At 38.0% G+C, this 22,749-nt stretch overlaps 1 protein-coding gene across 2 annotated transcripts in view; it reads left to right on the top strand.

The window, feature by feature from the left end:
* AK9 (adenylate kinase 9) overlaps positions 1-22,749 on the top strand; it is a 199,178-nt gene that overhangs the window by 27,403 nt on the left and 149,026 nt on the right. For both annotated transcript variants that reach the window (XM_055392090.2, XM_055392089.2), the window contains exons 6-10: positions 1,027-1,139; positions 4,277-4,462; positions 6,804-6,932; positions 19,017-19,091; positions 22,089-22,187. In XM_055392090.2, the coding sequence (XP_055248065.1) occupies positions 1,027-1,139; positions 4,277-4,462; positions 6,804-6,932; positions 19,017-19,091; positions 22,089-22,187 (602 nt within the window). The remainder of the gene's footprint in view (positions 1-1,026; positions 1,140-4,276; positions 4,463-6,803; positions 6,933-19,016; positions 19,092-22,088; positions 22,188-22,749) is intronic.

Raw genomic sequence — 22,749 nt, 5'->3', positions numbered from 1 at the left:
TTGGTCATTTGGAAAATGTTGGTTCACTGAGTTATACAGATCTTCCAAATGTTGACACATTTTACTATACAGTATCAAGAAATCACATTTGTTAATGTCACCACCAGTCTCATCAAGAAAAGCCCATTATTAAGCTTTTCTTAATAATGGATGTAAGTTTTTCAAAATTCAGATTTTCACTTGAATATTATAATTGGCAACAAATGCTATCAGTTTTTGTCCTTGCAGTGACAGGGTCATTCCATTCACTTTTCGTAAGATTTCTGCCAAATACCCAGGGCTGAATAAACATAGTTTGTCTGTTGTTCTTCCAACAAAAGATGTACAAAAGTAAGCTGAAAGCTTTTAATTCCCACTGAAGGAATTGAGACTTTATTAATAAGAGAAAAGTTTCTTGAGCAAGACAGTAACATAATTGAAGAAATATATTAAGGAAATTAATATGATGATGGTAAACGGTGAATTTCAGTGAGAAGATTGAGATTTCTGGGTGGGGATACAAGCCAATAACTGCACTAAACCAAAATCATATTGGCTGTTTAAAAAACAGAAAATTATAGTGCATCCATGGGTGTTTTATTACTCTCATAACTTATAAAAACATTATACACACATGTTCTACTATATTATGAAATATTAATATGAGAAAAAAATAAATACAGCATGCAACCCCTATAATATACCTTTACCATTCATATGAGTAAACTTTCCTAACGTGAGTTAAAATAATTACTAGCATGAAATTTCCTTCCCTAGGCACCTCATCTGTCTAAAATAAATTGACTTGGAGTTTTCAAAAATGTCTTCTTCTAGTCCAATGATTTCTTTATCATCAGAAAAACATTATTCATAGTTACACTTCATGTGGCAATAACTTTAAGTGTTAATTTAAAATTTTTGACAGATGACTTTATGATAGATGAGTATAAAGTAATAATATAGTAAATATATATATAATATAATAAATCCATGCCCTCATATGTTGATAATTTTATAAAAGTTTTAAAATTATATTTTACTTTACAGGTTATATTATCACTGAAATACCATCACTTTCACAGGATGCCATGACTACCTTACAGCAAATAGAATTAATTAAAAACTTAAATCTGAAACCCGATGTTATAATCAATATAAAGGTAAGGATATTAATTGTTTTGCTAGTAGAGTAAACCATTCTTTTTGATAGTAGTTAAATTCAAGGAATGCTTTAAACATTTTTACATAGTTATGGAGATAATAACTTATGCATCAATCACAGGAACTGAGTCATACTTTCTCATAGTTCTGTGCTCTTGCTCCTACAGCTCCATCCACATGAGATACCTTCTTGCCTCTTCACCAGGCTTCCTCATAGCCATCCTTTGAAAGTCAGTTAATACATCATCTCTTTAGAACTTTCCCTGACAACTACCCCACTCCACCACCTCTCTTTCTGTCTCTCCCTTCCACACCTTACTTATCATAAGAGAGTTAAATCCTTCTCTGATGACCATTCGTGGTGCTCTCCGCTCCCTATCATGTTACTCACCTTACTATATTATAATTATCCATTTTCCTCCTAGACTCTGTCTTACTTGAAGGTAGGAACCATGTCTTGCTCATATAAACATCAACCAGTATGTTACATGGTACGTAGTGGCACCTAGTAAGTTTACTAATAAAATGAAAGAATAGACACATGACATGAATGTATGAATGTTAAAGAACACTACTACATTAATTACGAGTTAAGGTTGGGTCTTGTTCCTAATTCTCTCTTTTATTATTAGAATTTGGTAAATCACATCTAGAAGTCTTGATTTCCTTTTTATAAAAATGACAATAGCTGCCTCATGGGGTTGTGATAAGAATTTAGCAAGGTGGTGTCTTCTTGTTTATGTCAAAATGAGTGATAAGCTTTTGTATCCATACTCGGCCAGGGTTTATGAGAGCTCAAATAAACTAGATGGTTTTCAGCTCAGATGCTGGGACCCAGTGGAGTGTCAGGGTCAGCTGTGAGAGAGAGGTGGCCTTGCAGTGCTGAGTGTGGTGTAATCTGCAGCCCCAGCCACCACTCATGGCCAGGGGTCAATCACAATTGTGAGTGAACTTGAGAATGTCACACATGTGAATGTGGACATAACAGAGAGATCTCATTCAACTGAAACCACGTACGAAAACTAAGCCTAGGAAAAGACAGATTCAATAGAAAATTAAGATCTAATTGAGAGAGAGCACACAGTTGTACAGGCCAGAAGACCCCAAATGCTTACTAAGTTTGGGTCATAAATTTGGTTCTACGTTTGATGAACTAAAGTAAAAGGGGAAATGTGACCAGTTATAAAATTCACATTGTCCATGAGAAGACAAGCCATTCCTCAGGCAAAACAAGACTGCCATTGAGAATGAGAGAAATACCTTAGATGGGTCTTAATGTAAGAGACTGCTTAATGTAGTGAATAAAGTCCTTAACCCCATTCATGTTATAAGTGTGATCATGAAGTGTCCTATGGCAGTTTCTACAGGGTAACCAGAGTATCATCAGAGGGCTTAATGTGAGACAGAATTCAGTGCAACACACATTTTTTGGATAGTTTGTCCTTATTGGGGAATAAGCCTGGAATTTCTAGAGCAGAAGCTCTTAGCCCAAGATCCATAAATCCCTAAGCATTCATGAACCTCTTGAAATTATACATAAAACTTTATGCATATGTGAATTTTTCTGATGCAAAAATCTATGGCTTTCATCATATTCTAAAGGATTCTGTGCTACCAAAAACCTGGTTAAAGGCTAGCAATCTACTAGAGCAGTAGTTATCAGGGTGGTCCCAGTTCCAACAGCACCCAGAAGCTTAGTAGAAATGCAAATTCTCAGGCCCTACCCCAGAACTAAGAACCAGAATCTGTCAGGTGGAGCCCAGCTATTAAGTGTTGCAAAGCCCTCCTGGTGACACTGAGCACTTCTGCTCTGAGTTATATCCTTCAGACTCACACTTTCATTAGTCACTTCCTGCAAATGAGAACGGGAGACAGCTGAAGGAGATAGTCCTTGTCAAGGTCCTAGAAGGTGGGTATCCTGGGTTGTAAAACAGATGTTTTAAAAAATTACCTGTGTAGGTTGTAATTCTTTTTGTGAAAAATTAGGAAGCCTAACAAAAGTCTTACCTCAATAATTACCCATCCCATCTCCACCTAGAGATGGCATAAAGAAATCAGAAAATGAGCAATGAAGGTTCCAACATTCCTGGCTTCCTTTGTTTCTCAATGTGTGGTACATGAACTGCCAGCATCAGAATCACTGAGGATGCTTGTTGAAGAATCTAAGCCTCACTCCAAACTTAATAAATGACAAGAGGAGCTGCAATTGATTTAACAAGCTCCTCAGATAGAGTTACATGCTCATATATCAGAATCACTGCCTCAGAAAACCATCCAGATTTTTTTTTATCCTGAAAAACATTCAGAGCACAATTTACAGCCTCAAACCATCATCATTAATAATGCACCATAGACCATGGACTACAATCAGAAGGCTTGGTTCCAAGTTGCAGTTCCTCCATGTGACATTGTGACCTGAGATTGGTCTCTTAGTCTGCCATAGTTGTACTTCTCTCACCTGAAGGATGGTTTTAATTGTAATTTGGATTGCTTATCTTACAGGGTTATTTGAGAATTCAGTAAAATCGCACGAGTGAAAGCACTTTGGAACAAGAAACTTACTTGTAGACTTTGGTTTTGGCTTTTTTACTACCTGGATTCAGTTTTCTCATTTACAAAATATAAATGTTATACTAGAATAGATGATCTTTCAGGTCCCATTTATGACTGGCATTGTATAAAACACCTCACCCATAAAGCTGTAAGTGATAGTAAATATTAGAAATAAACAATATATTTTATTGGAAATATGTGGCTGTTCCCCCCATTTTGCTCCATTCGTAAACTTTTCAAGCTAATCATAGAATTCTGTGTACCTTTGCAGAGTTAACTGATTTTCTATTCCATTTATCTACTTTTTCTACTTTTCCAATCCTCTTTTCTCATCTTAAGACTTGTAATACTTTTTCTCCTATATTAATTTTGGACAAATAAAAACATATAGCATAAAATTAGTGTCTGAGCCTCTCTTGGCATGTAATGAAACCTGATGCAAAATGCCAGTCACAATATTGCATTTTCTCAGGTTTTAAAGGAATTTTTTGGTTTATGTACTGTACAATATATTCAATACATACACAGGGAATTAAAAGCATATTCAAAATGTTTTAAGTGATTTAATAATGTTGTTTCTTAGTGTCCTGACTATGATTTGTGCCAGAGAATTTCTGGGCAAAGACAGCACAATAATACGGGATACATATACAGTAGAGACCAGTGGGATCCTGAAGTCATTGAGAATCATAGGAAAAAGAAGAAAGAAGCCCAAAAGGACGGAAAAGGAGAAGAGGAAGAAGAGGAAGAAGAGCAAGAAGAAGAAGAGGTAATATCTCAATAGGTAACTACCATACACTACACTTTTTAAAATTGCTATAATTAAGGTAAATGATGGTATAGGTAATAGGAAATAGTAGATGCTATACATTTTCTTTACATTTTTATTGAGTTTGGAGGAAATAAGCAAAAATCTTTCATGTTTTCAAGGATTATGAGATCATAATCTTGAGGTCAAGTTTAGCCTTCCTGTCAGCATAGACGTGTCTCTACATTTCTGATGTTCTGACACCTAGTGTGCTTCATTTCATAACGATGGAGTTATTGGTCACCTACTGTGTGTCAAGCACTAGGCAAGGTAGAATAAGAAGTTAGAGCATTTCTTAGTCTATTTTCTGTTACCTACAGCAGAATACCTGAAACTGGGTAATTTATAAAGAATGACTTTTTTTTTTAATTTAAGCTTCATGCTTTTTAAAAGCAAAAAGAAACAAGTGAAAGTCATTTGAATAATGTATTTTATTTAATTGAATATATCCAAAAATTTTATTTCAACTTATAATCAACATAAACAAGTGAAAGTCATTTGAATAATATATTTAATTAAATATATCAAAAAATTTTATTTCAACTTACAATCAACATAAACATTCTGAGAATGACATGTTCTATTTTCATCTAAGTTTTTGAAATCTGGTATGTATTTTACATTTACAGCACATTCCAGTCGCACTTGCCACATTTCAAGTGCGCAATGGGGAGATGTGGCTAATAATTTCCATGCTGGATAGCCTAAGTCTAACCCTTTGCTCTGTTTTATTTTCCTTATAGCACTTATCACTTTCTGAAATTATGTTACTTTTGTTACTTGCTTATTATCTGTCTGCCCCACTGAATGAAAACTCTATGCAGCAGGGACTGTCTGCAGTGCCTGATAGTGGGTACTTAATATGAAGATGTGTAATGGCTGAATGAATGAACGCCAGTGTGCTAGCAAAGCCCTCTACTAGGGAGAGAAGAATGGTAGCTTCTTTTGGAAAAGACGTGTATTGAGCCACTTTGAAATGTATAACCTTTGGTCCAGTAATTCTACTTGTAGGAACTATTCTAAGGGAAAATATTAGCCATATAAAGATTTATCTATGAAGCTACTTATTGCAACATTATTTGTAATTGTGAAAAGCCTGAAACATTGTTGTCCAACTATAGAGTAATTAAATAATTGTACATTCAAGGAAATTAATATATTATTTGACTATTAAAATAATACTTAAAACAGGTTATAAAATGGCTTTTATATAGAATATGGCTCAAGTAAAATATGTATGTGTGTACATTGATAAAAATGGGAAAGAATGAATAATTAGCATCATAAATATGATATGGAACACTTATCCTGTGCCAGGCCCTGGGATGAGAACTTTTACACACGCTGTTCCCTCTACCTTAAAATGTTCTTTCTCTAGAAACTTGTGTGGCACATGTTCTCACTCGTAAGTGGGAATTGAATAATGAGAACACTTGGACACAGGAAGGGGAACATCACACACCGGGGCCTGTCAGGGGGTAGGGGGAGGCAGGAGGGATAGCATTAGGAGATATACCTAATGTAAATGACGAGTTAATGGGTGCAGCACGCCAACATGGCACATGTATACATATGTAACAAACCTGCATGTTGTGCACATGTACCCTAGAACTTAAAGTATAATTAAAAAAAAAAAAGAAAGAAACTTGTGTGGCAGTTCTCTCTCCCTCATTTCCTTCAGATTTCAACTCAAATTCCATTTCTCTAGATAACCCTTTCATGACCACTTGATATAAACAGCATCTTCTCCCACCACTCTTCATCCATGCTACCCTGCTTTATTTTTCTTCCTAGTACTTACCACCACCTAGTATATTATATATTTATTTGTGTACTTGTTTATGCTGCCTTCCTCAACTGCAATGTGTGTGAGTGTTATGAGCCCAGGGTGTTAGTTGGTTTTGTTCACTGTTCTATCCCAAATCCTTAGAACAGTGCCTGATGCATAGAAGGTACTCAATAAATACTTGAATGAATGAACTACAAGCTCAGGTGTTCACAGGAAATCTAATTTCTTTATTTTGTCTCTGAAAATCTGATGTTCTTCCCCTACTCGTCCCTACTTATTGGGGAACAAACAGAAATGAGTAAATATCCAGGTCAATTTAAAGCTTTATTCCATCTGATGAAGACCCGTTAGGAGTCTTCCATTCTCTTAAATAAAAATCCTTAATCTTTAATCGTCCCCTCCCCCTGCTTCTCACCCCAAAATGATATCTAGGTGTAAGGAGTGGGGAATATGGCTTGTAAATTGAATAGTCATTGACCTAAAGATATTTGAAATCTCTTCTTTTCCATTTAGGCATTTATTGCCGAAATGCAGATGGTGGCTGAAATTCTTCGTCATCTAGTTCAGAGACCTGAAGATTATTTGGAAAATGTTGAAAACATTGTTAAGCTTTATAAGGAAACAATTCTCCAAACTTTAGAAGTAAGAACAAAATATATTGCTGAAAATGAATATTGATATTTGTGTTTCATCACTGGTTAAGTAGCTTTCACATGTCTTCATCCCCATGTGTTATTATCTGTCTGATTCTCCCCTTGAGCTTTGTAGAAAGCTGTCAGAAAAAGGCCTCCATCCCAAAGACTGTTTCCCAGAACAATATTATTTTACTCTTACAAAGCAACTCTGTTACTGCAAAGTGATAAATGAACTGCATTTTTCAAAAGCCAGTGAGGAAATTCCTTTATGGATGGGAGTTGGGAAATTCGTGTTAAAAGACTATGTTATAAAAGCATTTTCAATCTGTAAGTTATAGCTTTATCAAAACAAATATACATTTAAGGTACACCTTTTGTTTAAAAGGAATTGTTCATTTAGTTAAATTGCAATCTAAAGAATTTGTTACGCTGATTGGTCTATGGTTATCCCATTATATGTAAACATGGTAAGACCATTATATAATGTAATAGGAAGGTTTTAATTAAAATAATTAGTATTTTAAAAGTATGATGACTGAGATTACAAGTAGCGAAAAGCATATTTTATATGGTAAAAAGTCCAGGTAAGACTCTACCAAATGTAATCATTTGTGTTGGAGATTTAGTCAACAAACATTTATTGAACTTGCGCATTTAGCCAGACTCTATGCTAAGCAACAGAACTGTGAAGACAAGTAAAACACAGTCCTCCAGTTGCCTGTTCCCATATGATAGAGAAACTAAAGAATGTGTTTCATGCTGTCTCACAATGTTTATATTATTTTAAAGATAAATGAGTGGATCATTTTCATTCTCAACATCCATCCCCCAAAATGAGAACCACACTTAATTGCTTTCATATGTATGACTTCTATTCCTCCCCACCTCTCCTGTCACTGGCTTATAAACGTAGCTTCTGAAGCGTGAAGTACACGACTATCAATAACATCCTTTCTTCCTTCAATAAAAGTATCTTGACTACTCCTTAAGTGGCTGGCACTGGGTATGAAATAAAGCCAAATTAGAATCAGATTCAGAAAGTAAAAAATTGTATTTATGGGGGGAAAATGCAGAGGTTATCTTTTTAAGAACAAGCACCAGGTTATACTTCCTCACATTTGGGCAGTGCAGTGCCCAAAGTCTGGCAAGCAGTAAATACTTAACAAATGTTCATCAGCACAAATGACAAGATACAAAGGAAAAAGAATGATAGCTTCAATTTCGTTAAATGTACAACTTCCGGAAATTAAATAGATGAAACCACACTCAAACTAAAAGACAATAAACTGGAAAAATATTCACGTTAACTATGATGAAAGATTTAAAGCTTTGATATATTAAAAGTTCATAGAAATGATTTTTTAAAAACCTGTAAGTTCACTCTGTCTTGAGATAAATGGACAACAAATATGAGCAATTAACAAAAATGAAGAATGATAAGCCTGTAGAAAAAATGTTCAGCTTCACTGATAATAAAGAAATGCTAATCTAAGTAATGAAATATCATTTCCATGATGAAAATTTAAAAGATGAACAGGTAGTAAGAATTCCTGATGCTAGCAAGGATATGGTAAACAACTCTTATACCCCAAATATGAATTTGTATGGCCATCCTTTGACAGGTTGTCCACAAAAACACCCAGAAGTAGAAAACTTCTAGGCCCTGCAGCAAAATATAGATAAGAATTCATTGCCCTAGTGCAACAAAGCAGTATTTCAAAGCCAAGAACCTAGACTTTAGGCCTTGATGATACTTGCTGAATAGCCAAGCAATTGCCTTATATGTTGAGGGAGGAGACCCATAAAGGGTAAGACCCTGCAATTCTAGTCTCCTCTGACCTGGCTGAGATGTTACTTCACTTTTAGACCAAGACCACTAAAGTTCAGTGTGTCTCCAAGAGATACAAGGAAAGCAAGCAGGAGCAAACTAAGCTGCATCACTTTCTGGTATACATTCTGCAAACTGCTTCAGGGCTAAGCCAACACCATGTTCCCATTTTGGCCTGTCTTTGAATCCCAACTCAACTCCTTGTGCAGGTATCCATTTCCTTAAGAGTGTTGATACTCTCCAACTTAGTAGTTCACTCTTAAGATTGAATCTAGCTTAAGGAAACAGTAAAAAATATAGAACAGGCCGGGCGTGGTGGCTCATGCCTGTAATCCTAGCTCTTTGGGAGGCCAAGGGGGGTGGATTGCCTGAGCTCAGGAGTTCGAGACCAGCCTGGGCAACATGGTGAAACCCCATCTCTACTAAAATCCAAATAACAGCCGGGCATGGTGGTGCACACCTGTAATCCCAGCTACTTGGGAGGCTGAGGCAGGAGAATCGCTTGAACCCAGGAGACAGAGGTTGTGGTGAGCTGAGATTGTGCCTCCAACCTGGATGACAGAGCAAGACTCTGTCTCAAAAAAGAAAAAATATATATATATATATTATATATAAAACAATGCGATGTGAAGCCTTGTTCAAAACATGATTATTTATTGGTAAGTGAATAATGCTGATATAATCTGTTGTCGGTCTAGAGGAAAACACGTAGAATCTAAACTCACACAATATTGTGAAAAACAAAATACACTGGATAAAGAGATGATTTTGTTCAAACTTGCAATAAGGAGAATGTTCATTAATAAGGACCTTCTAAAAGCAATGGAAGAGAGCTGGGTTTTATGGAAGCAGGTAAACAAGGGAGCCATCCTTGAGTCATGAGAAAAGATGGAGACAGACTTTATCTGAGTCCTTGAGGAAGGATGGAGGTGGGTCTTATTTCTCAGCCATCCCTGCTTTCCAGGAACACAGGGCTCAGAGTTCAACATTGTTGATGTACACAAATAAAATCCAGTAGATATTGGATTTTGTATTAAAAATAAAAACAAATAGTAGAAGAAAATTTAGAAGAATATTAATATAATCTTGAGATAAAGAAAATCTAATTTAGGCCGGGTGTGCTGGCTCATGCCTGTAATCCCAACACTTTGAGAGACCAAGGTGGGCAGATCACTTGAGCCCAAGAGTTCAAGACCAGCCTGTGCCACATGGCAAAAAACATGGTGAAACCCTGTCTCTACAAAAAAGAGAGAGAGAGAGAGAAAAAAAATCTAAACAAGAAAGGAAATCTACAAGTAATGAAAATATATATTTGATTATAAAAATATTTTATCTTGCTGAAGATGCCATAAATACATTCAAAAGATAAATCATAGAAAGGAAAAATGTTTGCAATCCACATGCCAGATAAGGGTTAAAAACTTTCTGTGAATGTCAGAGAAAGGAAACAATCCAAAAGAAAAATGCATAGAGGCTATGATAAGGCAGTTTACAGAGATGCATATCTGAATGCTGAACCTTGCCACAGGAATAAAAAGTAAAATAAACTGATTCCATTTTTTAACTCAGTTTGGCAGAAATTTAAAAGCTAAGATAACCAGTGGTGGCAAGAAGAAATGAACCTTCTCATACATTGCGGGTTAAGGCTTTGAATTGCCACCACGTTTGGAAAAACAACTGGCTATACCTACCTGTATTAATATTAAAATCTACTTTTGCCAGGCGTGTTGGGTCATGCCTGTAATCCCAGTACTTTGGGAGGCGGAGACGGGTGGATCACCTGAAGTCAGGAGTTCGAGACCAGCCTGGCCACCATGGTGAAACCGCCTCTCTACTAAAAATACAAAAATCAGCCAGGCATGGTGGCAGGCACCTATAATCCCAGCTACTCAGGAGGCTGAGGCAGGAGACTCACTTGAACCCAGTGGGTGGAGTTTGCAGTGAGCCAAGATCATGCCATGCAGTCCAGCCTGGGTGACAGTGAAACTCCATCTCGAAAACAAAAAAAAAAACACCTACTTTTACAAATCTGGCCCATATATCCAATATATCAGGATATATCAAAGGATATTCTGTGTTACTGAACATTTATATGTGTGCATATATTTATATCAGTGAGGTGAATGGTTGTATAAAAAGACGCACTGGGTTGTGTGAGCAGCATGGAGGAGCAGGGAGAAGTCGTGTTAACTGTTTCTCTGTACTTTTTTGCATTCCTTCACTGGTTGCAGTTAGTACAAGTTATTTTTGTAATTATTAAAGAAGAAAGTAATTTTTAAAACTTTCATAAAAAGAAATGCTTGAAAATAACTAATAAAGTATTGTAACATACCTAAATGTCAAACAGCAGAAGAATATGAAATAAATTATGCTATATCCACAGTACATAATCTTATAAAACCATTAAAATGTTACATTGACAGTGATCTTATAAAAAGTATAGGGGAAGTTTAGTTATAATGTTAAGTGAAAAAGTAAGCTCCATTATGATCTCGAACTCCTGAGCTGTGGGTTTGTCATAAATAGCTCTTATTATTTTGAGATGCATCCCATCAATACCTAGTTTATTGAGAGTTTTCAGCATGAAGGGCTGTTGAATTTTTTTGAAGGCCTTTTCTGCATCTATTGAGATAATCATGTGGTTTTTGTCTTTGGTTCTGTTTATATGATGGATTACATTTATTCGTTTGCGTATGTTGAACCAGCCTTGCATCCCAGGGATGAAGCCAACTTGATCGTGGTGGATAAGCTTTTTGATGTGCTGTTGGATTCAGTTTGCCAGTATTTTATTGAGGATTTTTGCATCGATGTTTATCAGGGATCTTGGTCTAAAATTCTCTTTTTTTGTTGTGTCTCTGACAGGCTTTGGTATCAGGATGATGCTGGCCTCATAAAATGAGTTAGGGAGGATTCCCTCTTTTTCTATTGATTGGAATAGTTTCAGAAGGAATGGTACCAGCTCCTCTTTGTACCTCTGGTAGAATTTGGCTGTGAATCCTTCAGGTCCTGGACTTTTTTTGGTTGGTAGGCTATTAATTATTGCCTCAATTTCAGAGCCTGTTATTGATCTATTCAGGAATTCAGCTTCTTCCTGGTTTAGTCTTGGGAGGGTGTATATGTCCAGGAATTTATCCATTTCTTCTAAATTTTCTAGTATTTATAGTATTCTCTGATGGTAGTTTGCATTTCTGTGGGATCGGTGGTGATATCCCCTTTATCATTTTTTATTGCATCTATTTGATTTTTCTCTCTTTTCTTCTTTATTAGTCTTGTTAGTGGTCTATCAATTTTGTTGATCTTTTCAAAAAACGAGCTTCTGGATTCATTGATTTTTTTGAAGAGTTTTATGTGTCTCTATCTCCTTCAGTTCTGCTCTGATCTTAGTTATTTCTTGCCTTCTGCTAGCTTTTGAATTTGTTTGCTCTTGCTTCTCTAGTTCTTTTAATTGTGATGTTAGGTTGTCGATTTTAGATCGTTCCTGCTTTCTCTTGTGGGCATTTAGTGCTATAAATTTCCCTCTAAACACTGCTTTGAATATGTCCCAGAGATTCTGGTATGTTGTGTCTTTGTTCTCATTGGTTTCAAAGAACATCTTTATTTCTGCCTTCATTTCGTTATGTACCCAGTAGTCATTCAGAAGCAGGTTGTTCAGTTTCCATGTAGTTCTGCGGCTTTTAGTGAGTTTCTTTTTTTTTTTCTTTAATTTTATTATTATTATTCTTTAAGTTTTAGGGTACATGTGCACAACGTGCAGGTTTGTTACATATGTATACATGTGCCATGTTGGTGTGCTGCACCCATTAACTCATCACTTAGCATTAGGTATATCTCCTAATGCTATCCCTCCCCACTCCCCCCACCCCACAACAGTCCCCGGTGTGTGATGTTCCCATTCCTGTGTCCATGTGTTGTCATTGTTCAATTCCCACCTATGAGTGAGAACATGCAGTGTTTCGTTTTTTGTCCTTGTGATAGTTTGCTGAGAATGATGGTTTCCAGTTTCATCCATCTACCTACAAAGGACATGAACTTATCATTTTTTATGGCTGCATAGTATTCCATGGTGTATATGTGCCACATTTTCTTAATCCAGTCTGTTGTTGTTGGACATTTGGGTTGGTTCCAAGTCTTTGCTATTGTGAATAGTGCCACTATAAACATACATTTGCGTGTGTCTTTATAGCAGCATGATTTATAATCCTTTCGGTATATGCCCAGTAATGGGATGGCTGGGTCAAATGGTATTTCCAATTCTAGATCCCTGAGGAATCACAACACTGACTTCCACAATGGTTGAACTAGTTTACAGTCCCACCAACAGTGTAAAAGTGTTCCTATTTCTCCACATCCTCTCCAGCACCTGTTGTTTCCTGACTTTTTAATGATCGCCATTCTAACTGGTGTGAGATGGTATCTCATTGTGCTTTTGATTTGCATTTCTCTGATGACCAGTGAGGATGAGCATTTTTTCATCTGTTTTTTGGCTGCATAAATGTCTTCTTTTGAGAAATGTCTTTTCATATCCTTTCCCCACTTTTTGATGGGGTTGTTTGTTTTTTTCTTGTAAATTTGTTTGAGTTCATTGTAGATTCTGGATATTAGCCTTTTGTCAGATGAGTAGGTTGCGAAAATTTTCTCCCATTCTGTAGGTTGCCTGTTCACTCTGATGTAGTTTCTTTTGCTGTGCAGAAGCTCTTTAGTTTAATTAGATCCCATTTGTCAATTTTGGCTTTTGTTGCCATTGCTTTTGGTGTTTTAGACATGAAGTCCTTGCCCATGCCTCTGTCCTGAATGGTATTGCCTAGGTTTGCTTCTAGGTTTTTTATGGTTTTAGGTCTGACATTTAAGTCTTTAATGCATCTTGAATTAATTTTTGTATGAGGTGTAAGGAAGGGATCCAGTTTCAGCTTTCTACGTATGGCTAGCCAGTTTTCCCAGCACCATTTATTAAATAGGGAATCCTTTCCCCATTGCTTGTTTTTGTCAGATTTGTCAAAGATCAGATAGTTGTAGATCTGCGGCATTATTTCTGAGGCCTCTGTTCTGTTCCATTGGTCTATATCTCTGTTTTGGTACCAGTACCACACTGTTTTGGTTACTGTAGCCTTGTAGTATAGTTTGAAGTCAGGTAGCGTGATGCCTCCAGCTTTGTTCTTTTGGCTTAGGATTGACTTGGCGATGCGGGCTCTTTTTTGGTTCCATATGAACTTTAAAGTAGTTTTTTCCAATTCTGTGAAGAAAGTCATTGGTAGCTTGATGGGGATGGCATTGAATCTATAAATTACCTTGGGCAGTATGGCCATTTTCACAATATTGATTGTTCCTACCCATGAGCATGGAATGTTCTTCCATTTGTTTGTGTCCTCTTTTATTCATTGAGCAGTGGTTTGTAGTTCTCCTTGAAGAGGTCCTTCACATACCTTGTAAGTTGGATTCCTAGGTATTTTATTCTCTTTGAAGCAATTGTGAATGGGAGTTCACTCATGATTTGGCTGTTTGTCTGTTATTGGTGTATAAGAATGCTTGTGATTTTTATACATTGATTTTGTATCCTGAGACTTTGCTGAAGTTGCTTATCAGCTTAAGGAGATTTTGGGCTGAGACGATGGGGTTTTGTAGATATACAATCATGTCATCTGTAAACAGGGACAATTTGACTTCCTCTTTTCCTAATTGAATACCCTTTATTTCCTTCTCCTGCCTGATTGCCCTGGCGAGAACTTCCAACACTATGTTGAATAGGAGTGGTGAGAGAGGGCATCCCTGTCTTGTGCCAGTTTTCAAAGGGAATGCTTCCAGTTTGTGTCCATTCAGTATGATATTGGCTGTGGGTTTGTCATAGATAGCTCTTATTATTTTGAGATATGTCCCATCAATACCTAATTTATTGAGAGTTTTTAGCATGAACGGTTGTTGAATTTTGTCAAAAGCCTTTTCTGCATCTATGGAGATAATCATGTGGTTTTTGTCTTTGGTTCTGTTTATATGTTGGATTACATTTATTGATTTGCGTGTGTTGAACCAGCCTTGCATCCCAGGGATGAAGCCCACTTGATCATGGTGGATAAACTTTTTGATGTGCTGCTGGATTCGGTTTGCCAGTATTTTATTGAGGATTTTTGCATCGATGTTCATCAAGGATATTGGTCTAAAATTCTCTTTTTTTGTTGTGTCTCTGACAGGCTTTGGTATCAGGATGATGCTGACCTCATAAAATGAATTTGGGAGGATTCCCTCTTTTTCTATTGATTGGAATAGTTTCAGAAGGAATGGTACCAGCTCCTCTTTGTACCTCTGGTAGAATTTGGCTGTGAATCCATCTGGTCCTGGACTCTTTTTGTTTTTTAAGCTATTGATTATTGCCTCAATTTCAGAGCCTGTTATTGGTCTATTCAGAGATTCAACTTCTTCCTGGTTTAGTCTTGGGAGGGTGTATGTGTTGAGGAATTTATCTATTTCTTCTAGATTTTCTAGTTTATTTGTGTAGAGGTATTTATCGTATTCTCTTATGATAGTTTCTATTTCTGTGGGATCGGTGGTGATATCCTCTTTATCATTTTTTATTGTGTCTGTTTGATTCTTCTCTCTTTTCTTCTTTATTAGTCTTGCTAGCATTCTATCAATTTTGTTGATCTTTTCAAAAAACTAGCTCCTGGATTCATTAATTTTTTGAAGGATTTTTTGTGTCTCTATTTCCTTCAGTTCTGCTCTGATCTTAGTTATTTCTTACCTTCTGCTAGCTTTTCAATGTGTTTGCTCTTGCTTTTCTAGTTCTTTTAATTGTGATGTTAGGGTGTCAATTTTAGATCTTGCCTGCTTTCTCTTGTGGGCATTTAGTGCTATAAATTTCCCTCTACTCACTCCTTTGAATGTGTCCCAGAGATTCTGGTATGCTGTGTCTTTGTTCTCGTTGGTTTCAAAGAACATCTTTATTTCTGCCTTCATTTCATTATGTACCCAGTAGTCATTCAGGAGCAGGTTGTTCAGTTTCCATGTAGTTGAGTGGTTTTGAGTGAGTTTCTTAATCCTGAGTTCTAGTTTGATTGCACTGTGGTCTGAGAGACAGTTTGTTATAATTTCTGTTCTTTTACATTTGCTGAGGAGTTCTTTACTTCCAACTATGTGGTCAATTTTGGAGTAGGTGTGGTGTGGTGCTGAGAAGAATGTATATTCTGTTGATTTGGGGTGGAGAGCTCTTTATATGTCTATTAGGTCTGCTTGTTGCAGAGCTGAGTTCAATTCCTGGGTATCCTTGTTAACTTTCTGTCTCGTTGATCTGTCTAATGTTGACAGTGGGGTGTTAAAGTCTCCCATTATTATTGTGTGGGAGTCTAAGTCTCTTTGTAAGTCACTAAGGACTTGCTTTATGAATCTGGGTGCTCCTGTATTGGGTGCATATATATTTAGGATAGTTAGCTCTTATTGTTGAATTGATCCCTTTACCATCATGTAATGGCCTTCCTTGTCTCTTTTGATCTTTGTTGGTTTCAAGTCTGTTTTATCAGAGACTAGGATTGCAACCCCTGCCTTTTTTTGTTTTCCATTTTCTTGGTAGATCTTCCTCCATTGCTTTATTTTGAGCCTATGTGTGTCTCTGCACGTGAGATGGGTCTCCTGAATACAGCACTCTGATGGGTCTTGACTCTTTATCCAATTTGCCAGTGTGTGTCTTTTAATTGGAGCATTTAGCCCATTTACGTTTAAAGTTAATATTGTTATGTGTGAATTTGATCCTGTCATTATGATGTTAGCTGGTTATTTTGCTCATTAGTTGATGCAGTTTCTTCTTAGCCTTGATGCTGTTTACAACTTGGCATGTTTTTTCAGTGACTGTTACTGGTTGTTCCTTTCCATGCTTAGTGTTTCCTCAGGAGCTCTTGTAAGGCAGGCCTGGTGGTAACAAAATCTCTCAGCATTTGCTTGTCTGTAAAGGATTTTATTTCTCCTTCAGTTATGAAGCTCAGTTTGGCTGGATATGAAATTCTGCGTTGAAAATTCTTTTCTTTAAGAATGTTGAATATTGGCCCCCACTCTCTTCTGGCTTGTGGAGTTTCTGCCAAGAGATCCACTGTTAGTCTGATGGGCTTCTCTTTGTGGGTAACCCAACCTTTCTCTCTGGCTGCCCTTAACATTTTTTCCTTCATTTTAACCTTGGTGAATCTGACAATTACGTGTCTTGGGGTTGCTCTTCTCAAGGAGTATCTTTGTAGCGTTCTCTGTGTTTCCTGAATTTGAATGTTGGCCTGCCTTGCTAGGTTGGGGAAGTTTTCCTGGATAATATCCTGAAAAGTGTTTTCCAACTTAGGTCTGTTCTCCCCGTCACTTTCAGGTACACCAATCAAACTTAGGTTTAATCTTTTCACATAGTCCCATATTTCTTGGAGGCTCTTTCATTTCTTTTTACTCTTTTTTTAATAAACTTCTTGCTTCATTTCATTCATTTGATCTTCAATCACTGATACCCTTTCTTCCACTTGATTGAATCAGCTACTGAAGCTTGTGCATGCATCACGTAGTTCTCATGCCATGGTTTTCAGCTCCATCATGTCATTTAAGGTCTTGTCTACCCTGTTTATTCTAGTTAGCCATTCGTCTAACCTTTTTTCAAGGTTTTTACCTTCCTTGCAATGGGTTCGAACATCCTCCTTTAGCTCAGAGAAGTTTGTTATTACCGACCTTCTGAAGCCTACTTCTGTCAACTCGTCAAAGTCATTCTCCGTCCAGCTTTGTTCCATTGCTGGCGAGGGGCTGCAATCCTTTGGAGGATTAGAGGCACTCTGGTTTTTAGAATTTTCAGCTGTTCTGCTCTGGTTTCTCCCCGTCTTTGTGATTTTATCTACCTTTGGTCTTTGATTATAGTGAGTTACAGATGGGGTTTTGGTGTCGATGTCCTTTTTGTTGATGTTGATGCTACTCTTTTCTGTTTGTTAGTTTTCCTTCTAACAGTTAGGACCCTCAGCTGCAGGTCTGTTGGAGTTTGCTGGAGGTCCATTCTATGGATACCCTGTTTGCCTGGGTATCACCAGCGAAAGCTGTAGAACAGAACATCAAATATTGCAGAACAGCAAATGTTGCTGCCTGATCCTTCCTCTGGAAGCTTCATCTCAGAGGGGCTCTTGGCTGTATGAGGTGTCAGTCAGCCCCTACTGGGAGGTGTCTCCAAGTTAGGCTACTCAAGGGTCAGAGACCCACTTGAGGAGGCAGTCTCTCCATTCTCAGAGCTCAAACTCTGTGCTGGGAGAACCACTGCTGTCTTCAAAGCTGTCAGACAGGGACGTTTTAAGTCTGCACAAGTTTCTGCTGCCTTTTGTTCAGCTATGCCCTGCCCCCAGAGGTGGAGTCTACAGAGGCAGGCAGGCCTCATTGAGCTGCAGTGGGCTCCACCCAGTTTGAGCTTCTGGCTGCTTTGTTTACCTAGTCAAGCCTCAGCAATGGTGGATGCCCCTCGCCCAGCCTGGCTGCTGCCTTGCAGTTGGATCTTGGACTGCTGTGCTAGCAGTGAGCAAGGCTCCGTGGGCATGAGGCGCTCTGAGCCATGCGCAGGATATAATCTCCTGGTGTGCCATTTGCTAAGACTGTTGGAAAAGCACAGCATTAGGGCAGGAGTGTCCCGATTTTCCAGGTACCCGTGGAAACAGTTTCCCTTGGCTAGGAAAGGGAAATCCCCCCACCCCTTGTGCTTCCCAGGTGAAGTGATGCCCTGCCCTGCTTCGGCTCGCCCTCCATGGGCTGCACCCACTGTCCAACCAGTCCCATTGAGATGAACCAAGTACCTCAGTTGGAAATGCAGAAATCACCCATCTTCTGCATCGATCACGCTGGGAGCTGTAGACCGGAACTGTTCCTATTTGGCCATCTTGGAACGATCAAAATACGTTATATCTTCTAAATGATGCTAGTATCTATGTGAAGAAAGTCTGTGACTTAAAGTTTAATCAGATGCTTCCATGGTTTAGAAACCAAATAGCAAAGCTATGAACATATGCAGATAGATGCCCCAAAACATTTTGTATTGGAAAAAACATTAAGGCATCAAAGTAGAGAAAAAAGATTTTTTTAAACAGGAAAATAAAATTCATGGTGAGAAGATTAGTTTGAGCTTTTGCAAAAGATCTCTTGAGCATTGAAAATAACATACATTATAGCATGTATAAGGCAAACAATTTACTTTAAATATATCTGCACAGTATATTAGGATTCTGATCTTGTATTCAGTTTTTCTAGTGATCCTGTATTATAAAGTTTCTTTTCTATTATCTGCAGGAAGTAATGGCTGAACACAATCCCCAGTATCTCATTGAGCTAAATGGAAATAAACCAGCAGAGGAGCTCTTTATGGTGAGTGCAGTGTTAAGCAGGAATACTTCACAGCGTGGAAAATTTAAATCTATTGACAGTATTGTACTTCTTTTAATAAACAGAAGCATATTTATATTTGAACACCATTTATCTTTGAACAATCTGTCTTAACACTTAAAATTTTGATGTTCTGTTTATTCATCTGTCCATTTTAAAATCAAAACTACATTCGAATTTAAAATTTCTTTCAAAAGGCGTCTCAAAGAAAAGTAAAAGCAATGGTAACCAAAAGCACACGAGAAGATGCTGAACATCATTAGTCATTAGGGAAAGGCAGGTCAAAACCATAATGGGGAACCCCTTTTACCTTCTAGGATGACCAAAGTGAAAACAAACAAACATAAAACAAATAATAAAAAGTGTTGGTGAGGATGTGGAGAAATTGGAACCCAAAAATGTTTTACAAAAATAATTCAATAATACAAAAATATAGTAACTATCTCTTAAATGTCAAATAAGTGTCTGGCATTATAATGGGCTCTAGGGATAAAGATAGGAAGGAGGCAGAAGGGTCCACACGTCTCTCTGCTCATGCAGTATCCAATATGTTGGGGAAAATAAATCTCTAGAGAGCAGTTTGTGTTACAGTCAGGGATACACATGCATGGTATTACAGCAGTTCATAGCATAAAGACAAAACCTAGTCTGGTAAGGAGGACCACCAGTCTGAAACTATGTTTAAATAGAAACTTAAAGGACCAGTAAGAACTAGACCTCGAAGACAAGGGGAGGTGAGGGAAGTGAGACAGTGTTCCATGCTGAGGGAAGAGTCTGTGTCAAGGACCCAGAGGCCAGAAAGAGCATAGTGATTTGCAGGTACTGAATATAGGACTGGAACATACGAGGATGGGGCCGGAGGGGTGGAATAGAGCCAAGACTAGAAATAAGAAGGGGTTGCACCAAGAAAGACCTTGTAAACCATAGTAAGGAGTTTAGACCTCAACATGAGGGAATAGGCATCCAGTGAAAGGTTTTAAGCCAGAAAGTACAGATGATCCTATTTCTGTTTAAGAAAGTTCACTCCGTTCCAAGCAAGGAAAAAAATGAAAGGAGAATCAAATTGGTGGTAGGAAAACTAGTTTTGGCTTTTGCCATTAATCAGGTATGAGATAGTGGCCTAACCTAGGGTAGTGACCACAGGAATGGACAGAAAAGGACAGATCTGAGAGACATTTAAGAAATATACTTGATAGGACTTGGTGAGTAACTTAATATGGGAATTAAGGGAGAGAGAAAAGTCAAATATAATGCCCAGATTTCTGGCTTGATCTGACTGGTGGCAGCATGGTAACAGTGCATGCTAGTGGTGGAGCCACCTCAGGGAGAAGCTCCTCACTTGGGACATGCTCTTGCCAAGATCACCTGTGATCTCATGACCAAAGTCACTGCTTATTTTTCAGTCTTCATCTAATTCAATCTATAATAGAAGCAGCATTTGACACAACAGATCACTTATTTTTTTCTGCACCCTTCTTCCCTTGGCTTCTTGGACCCCACACCACAGTAGTTCCATTACACCTCACTTCACACTCTAATTCGCTAACCTGCAGTGTTGCAGGACCCCAGAGTTCACAAGGCATGAGCCCTTCTCTGTTTACCCTCACTCGTTAAGAGATTTCATTCAGTCAGTAGCTTTAGATATCTTCTAACCACTGACATCTCTTAAATTCATGATGCTGTATCAGATCTTTCCCCTGAATTCCACACTTATATACTTAATGGCTGCTCAACTGCTGTTTTTCCAATTGGATGTCTGCTAGTCATTTCAGATTTAAGTGTGCAAGATAGAACTTCACCACCACCACCCTGCCCCCAATGTGCTTCTCCCACCATTCTCCTTTTTCAGTAAATGCAAAAACCACCCAGCCAGCTGCCCTCCTTGACTTTTTTTCCTCACACCCCACATCCCATTCACCAGCATATACAGCAGGCTTCTCCTTCAAAATATGGCCAGAATTCTACCACTTTTTACTACCTGGGACACACTTTCCTCAAGGTAGAGGGCAGAAGCTCCAAGGGGCCTGGCTGGAACTTGCCAAACCTGTGAAGGTGCCCATGGGAACTGGTACTCTGCACTTCCACCCACGTTCCATTGGCAGAGCAGGCTACATGGAGAAGCTTGACATTAGTGGAATAAGGAAGTGTACTCCACCCAGAATGAACTAGGGAATTAATCAGTGAAGGTTGCATTGTAACACAGTCTGTCACAGGCTACCACACACCATCAGGATTTTGGCTATCTCACTATCTCCCATCTCATGATCTATGTGCTGGCCTCTTTTATTTTTCCAGATTCTTCCATGTAGTGTCTGCATTAATTTCCTGGGGTTGCCATAACAAAGTGCCACAAACTGGTAGCTTGAAATGACAGATATTTATTCTCTCACAGTTCTGGAGGCTAAAAGTCCAAAATCAAGGTGTTGGCAGTGCCATGCTCCTTCCAAAGTCTCTTGGGGAGGCTCTATTTTTGTTTCTTCCAGCTTCTGGTAGCTCCCGGCATTTCTTGACTTATGGCAGCAAAACTCCAATATCTGCCTCCATCTTCACATGGCAATCATCCCTTTGCCTGAAGAGGTCCCAGAGACCAAGACCTCTAAGGACATGAATATCTGGGGACCAGAGGGCAGACTGTTATGAGTTGAAATGTGTCCCTCAAAAAGATATGTTGAAGCACTGAAATCCAATACCTATGAATGTGACCTTATTTGGAAATAAGGTCTTTGCCTATAGATTAGGAGAAGAGACTCAGACACACAGGGAGAAGATGTTTCTGTGACAACAGAGGCAGAGATTGGAGTGATGCAAGCCAAAACATACCAAGGATTGTCAGCAAACAGCCAGAAGCCAGAAGAAGCAAGCAAGGATTCAACCCAGAGTCAGGGGGAGCATGGGCTTGGCTCATAAGCCCACCACTGTTTCAGAGTATTTGAGATATTCAGATGCCAATGTAGTTAAATATCTGTTCTTTAAATCTAGATTGTTATGGATCGACTTAAATATCTGAACCTAAAAAGAGCAGCTATTCTAACCAAACTTCAGGGTGCAGAGGAAGAAATTAATGACACAATGGAAAATGTAAGTTATATGGAACTGTCTGAAAGTCTAATTTTCAATGTATGTTGTGGGCAGGTTGCAGTGGCTCACACCTGTAATCCCATGGGAGGATCACTGGAGCCCAGGAGTCTGAGACCAGCCTGGATGACCTAGTCAGAACCCATCTCCACAAAAAAGAAAAAAAAAAAGAAAGAAAGAAAAAATTAGCCAGGTGTGGTGGTATGCACCTGTAGTCTCAGCTACTCAGGAGCTGAGACGGGAGGATTGCTTGAGCCCAGGAGGTTAAGGCTGCAGTGAGCCATGATCATGCCAGTGCACTTCAGCCTGGGCAACAGAGGCAGATGCTATCTCAAAAAAAATTATATATATATATAAATGTATATATATATTTATTCATATATATATGTATGTTGTGGCCTTAATTTGTATTCTTTTATAAAAATGGATGTGATTTCTAGGAAGAAGCTGTAATATTAGCACAATATCCTTTTAGATATTAGACACAACACAAGTTTTGAAACAAAATCATAACAATTACATGTAGGAACAGTAAAAAAGAAAGAAATCCAAGTTCAGTTTAAAA

This window comes from Gorilla gorilla, chromosome 5 (assembly GCF_029281585.2).
Source record: "Gorilla gorilla gorilla isolate KB3781 chromosome 5, NHGRI_mGorGor1-v2.1_pri, whole genome shotgun sequence".
In the NCBI taxonomy this organism is placed as follows: Eukaryota; Metazoa; Chordata; class Mammalia; order Primates; family Hominidae; genus Gorilla; species Gorilla gorilla.
This window is presented reverse-complemented; position numbering and strand designations above follow the sequence as displayed.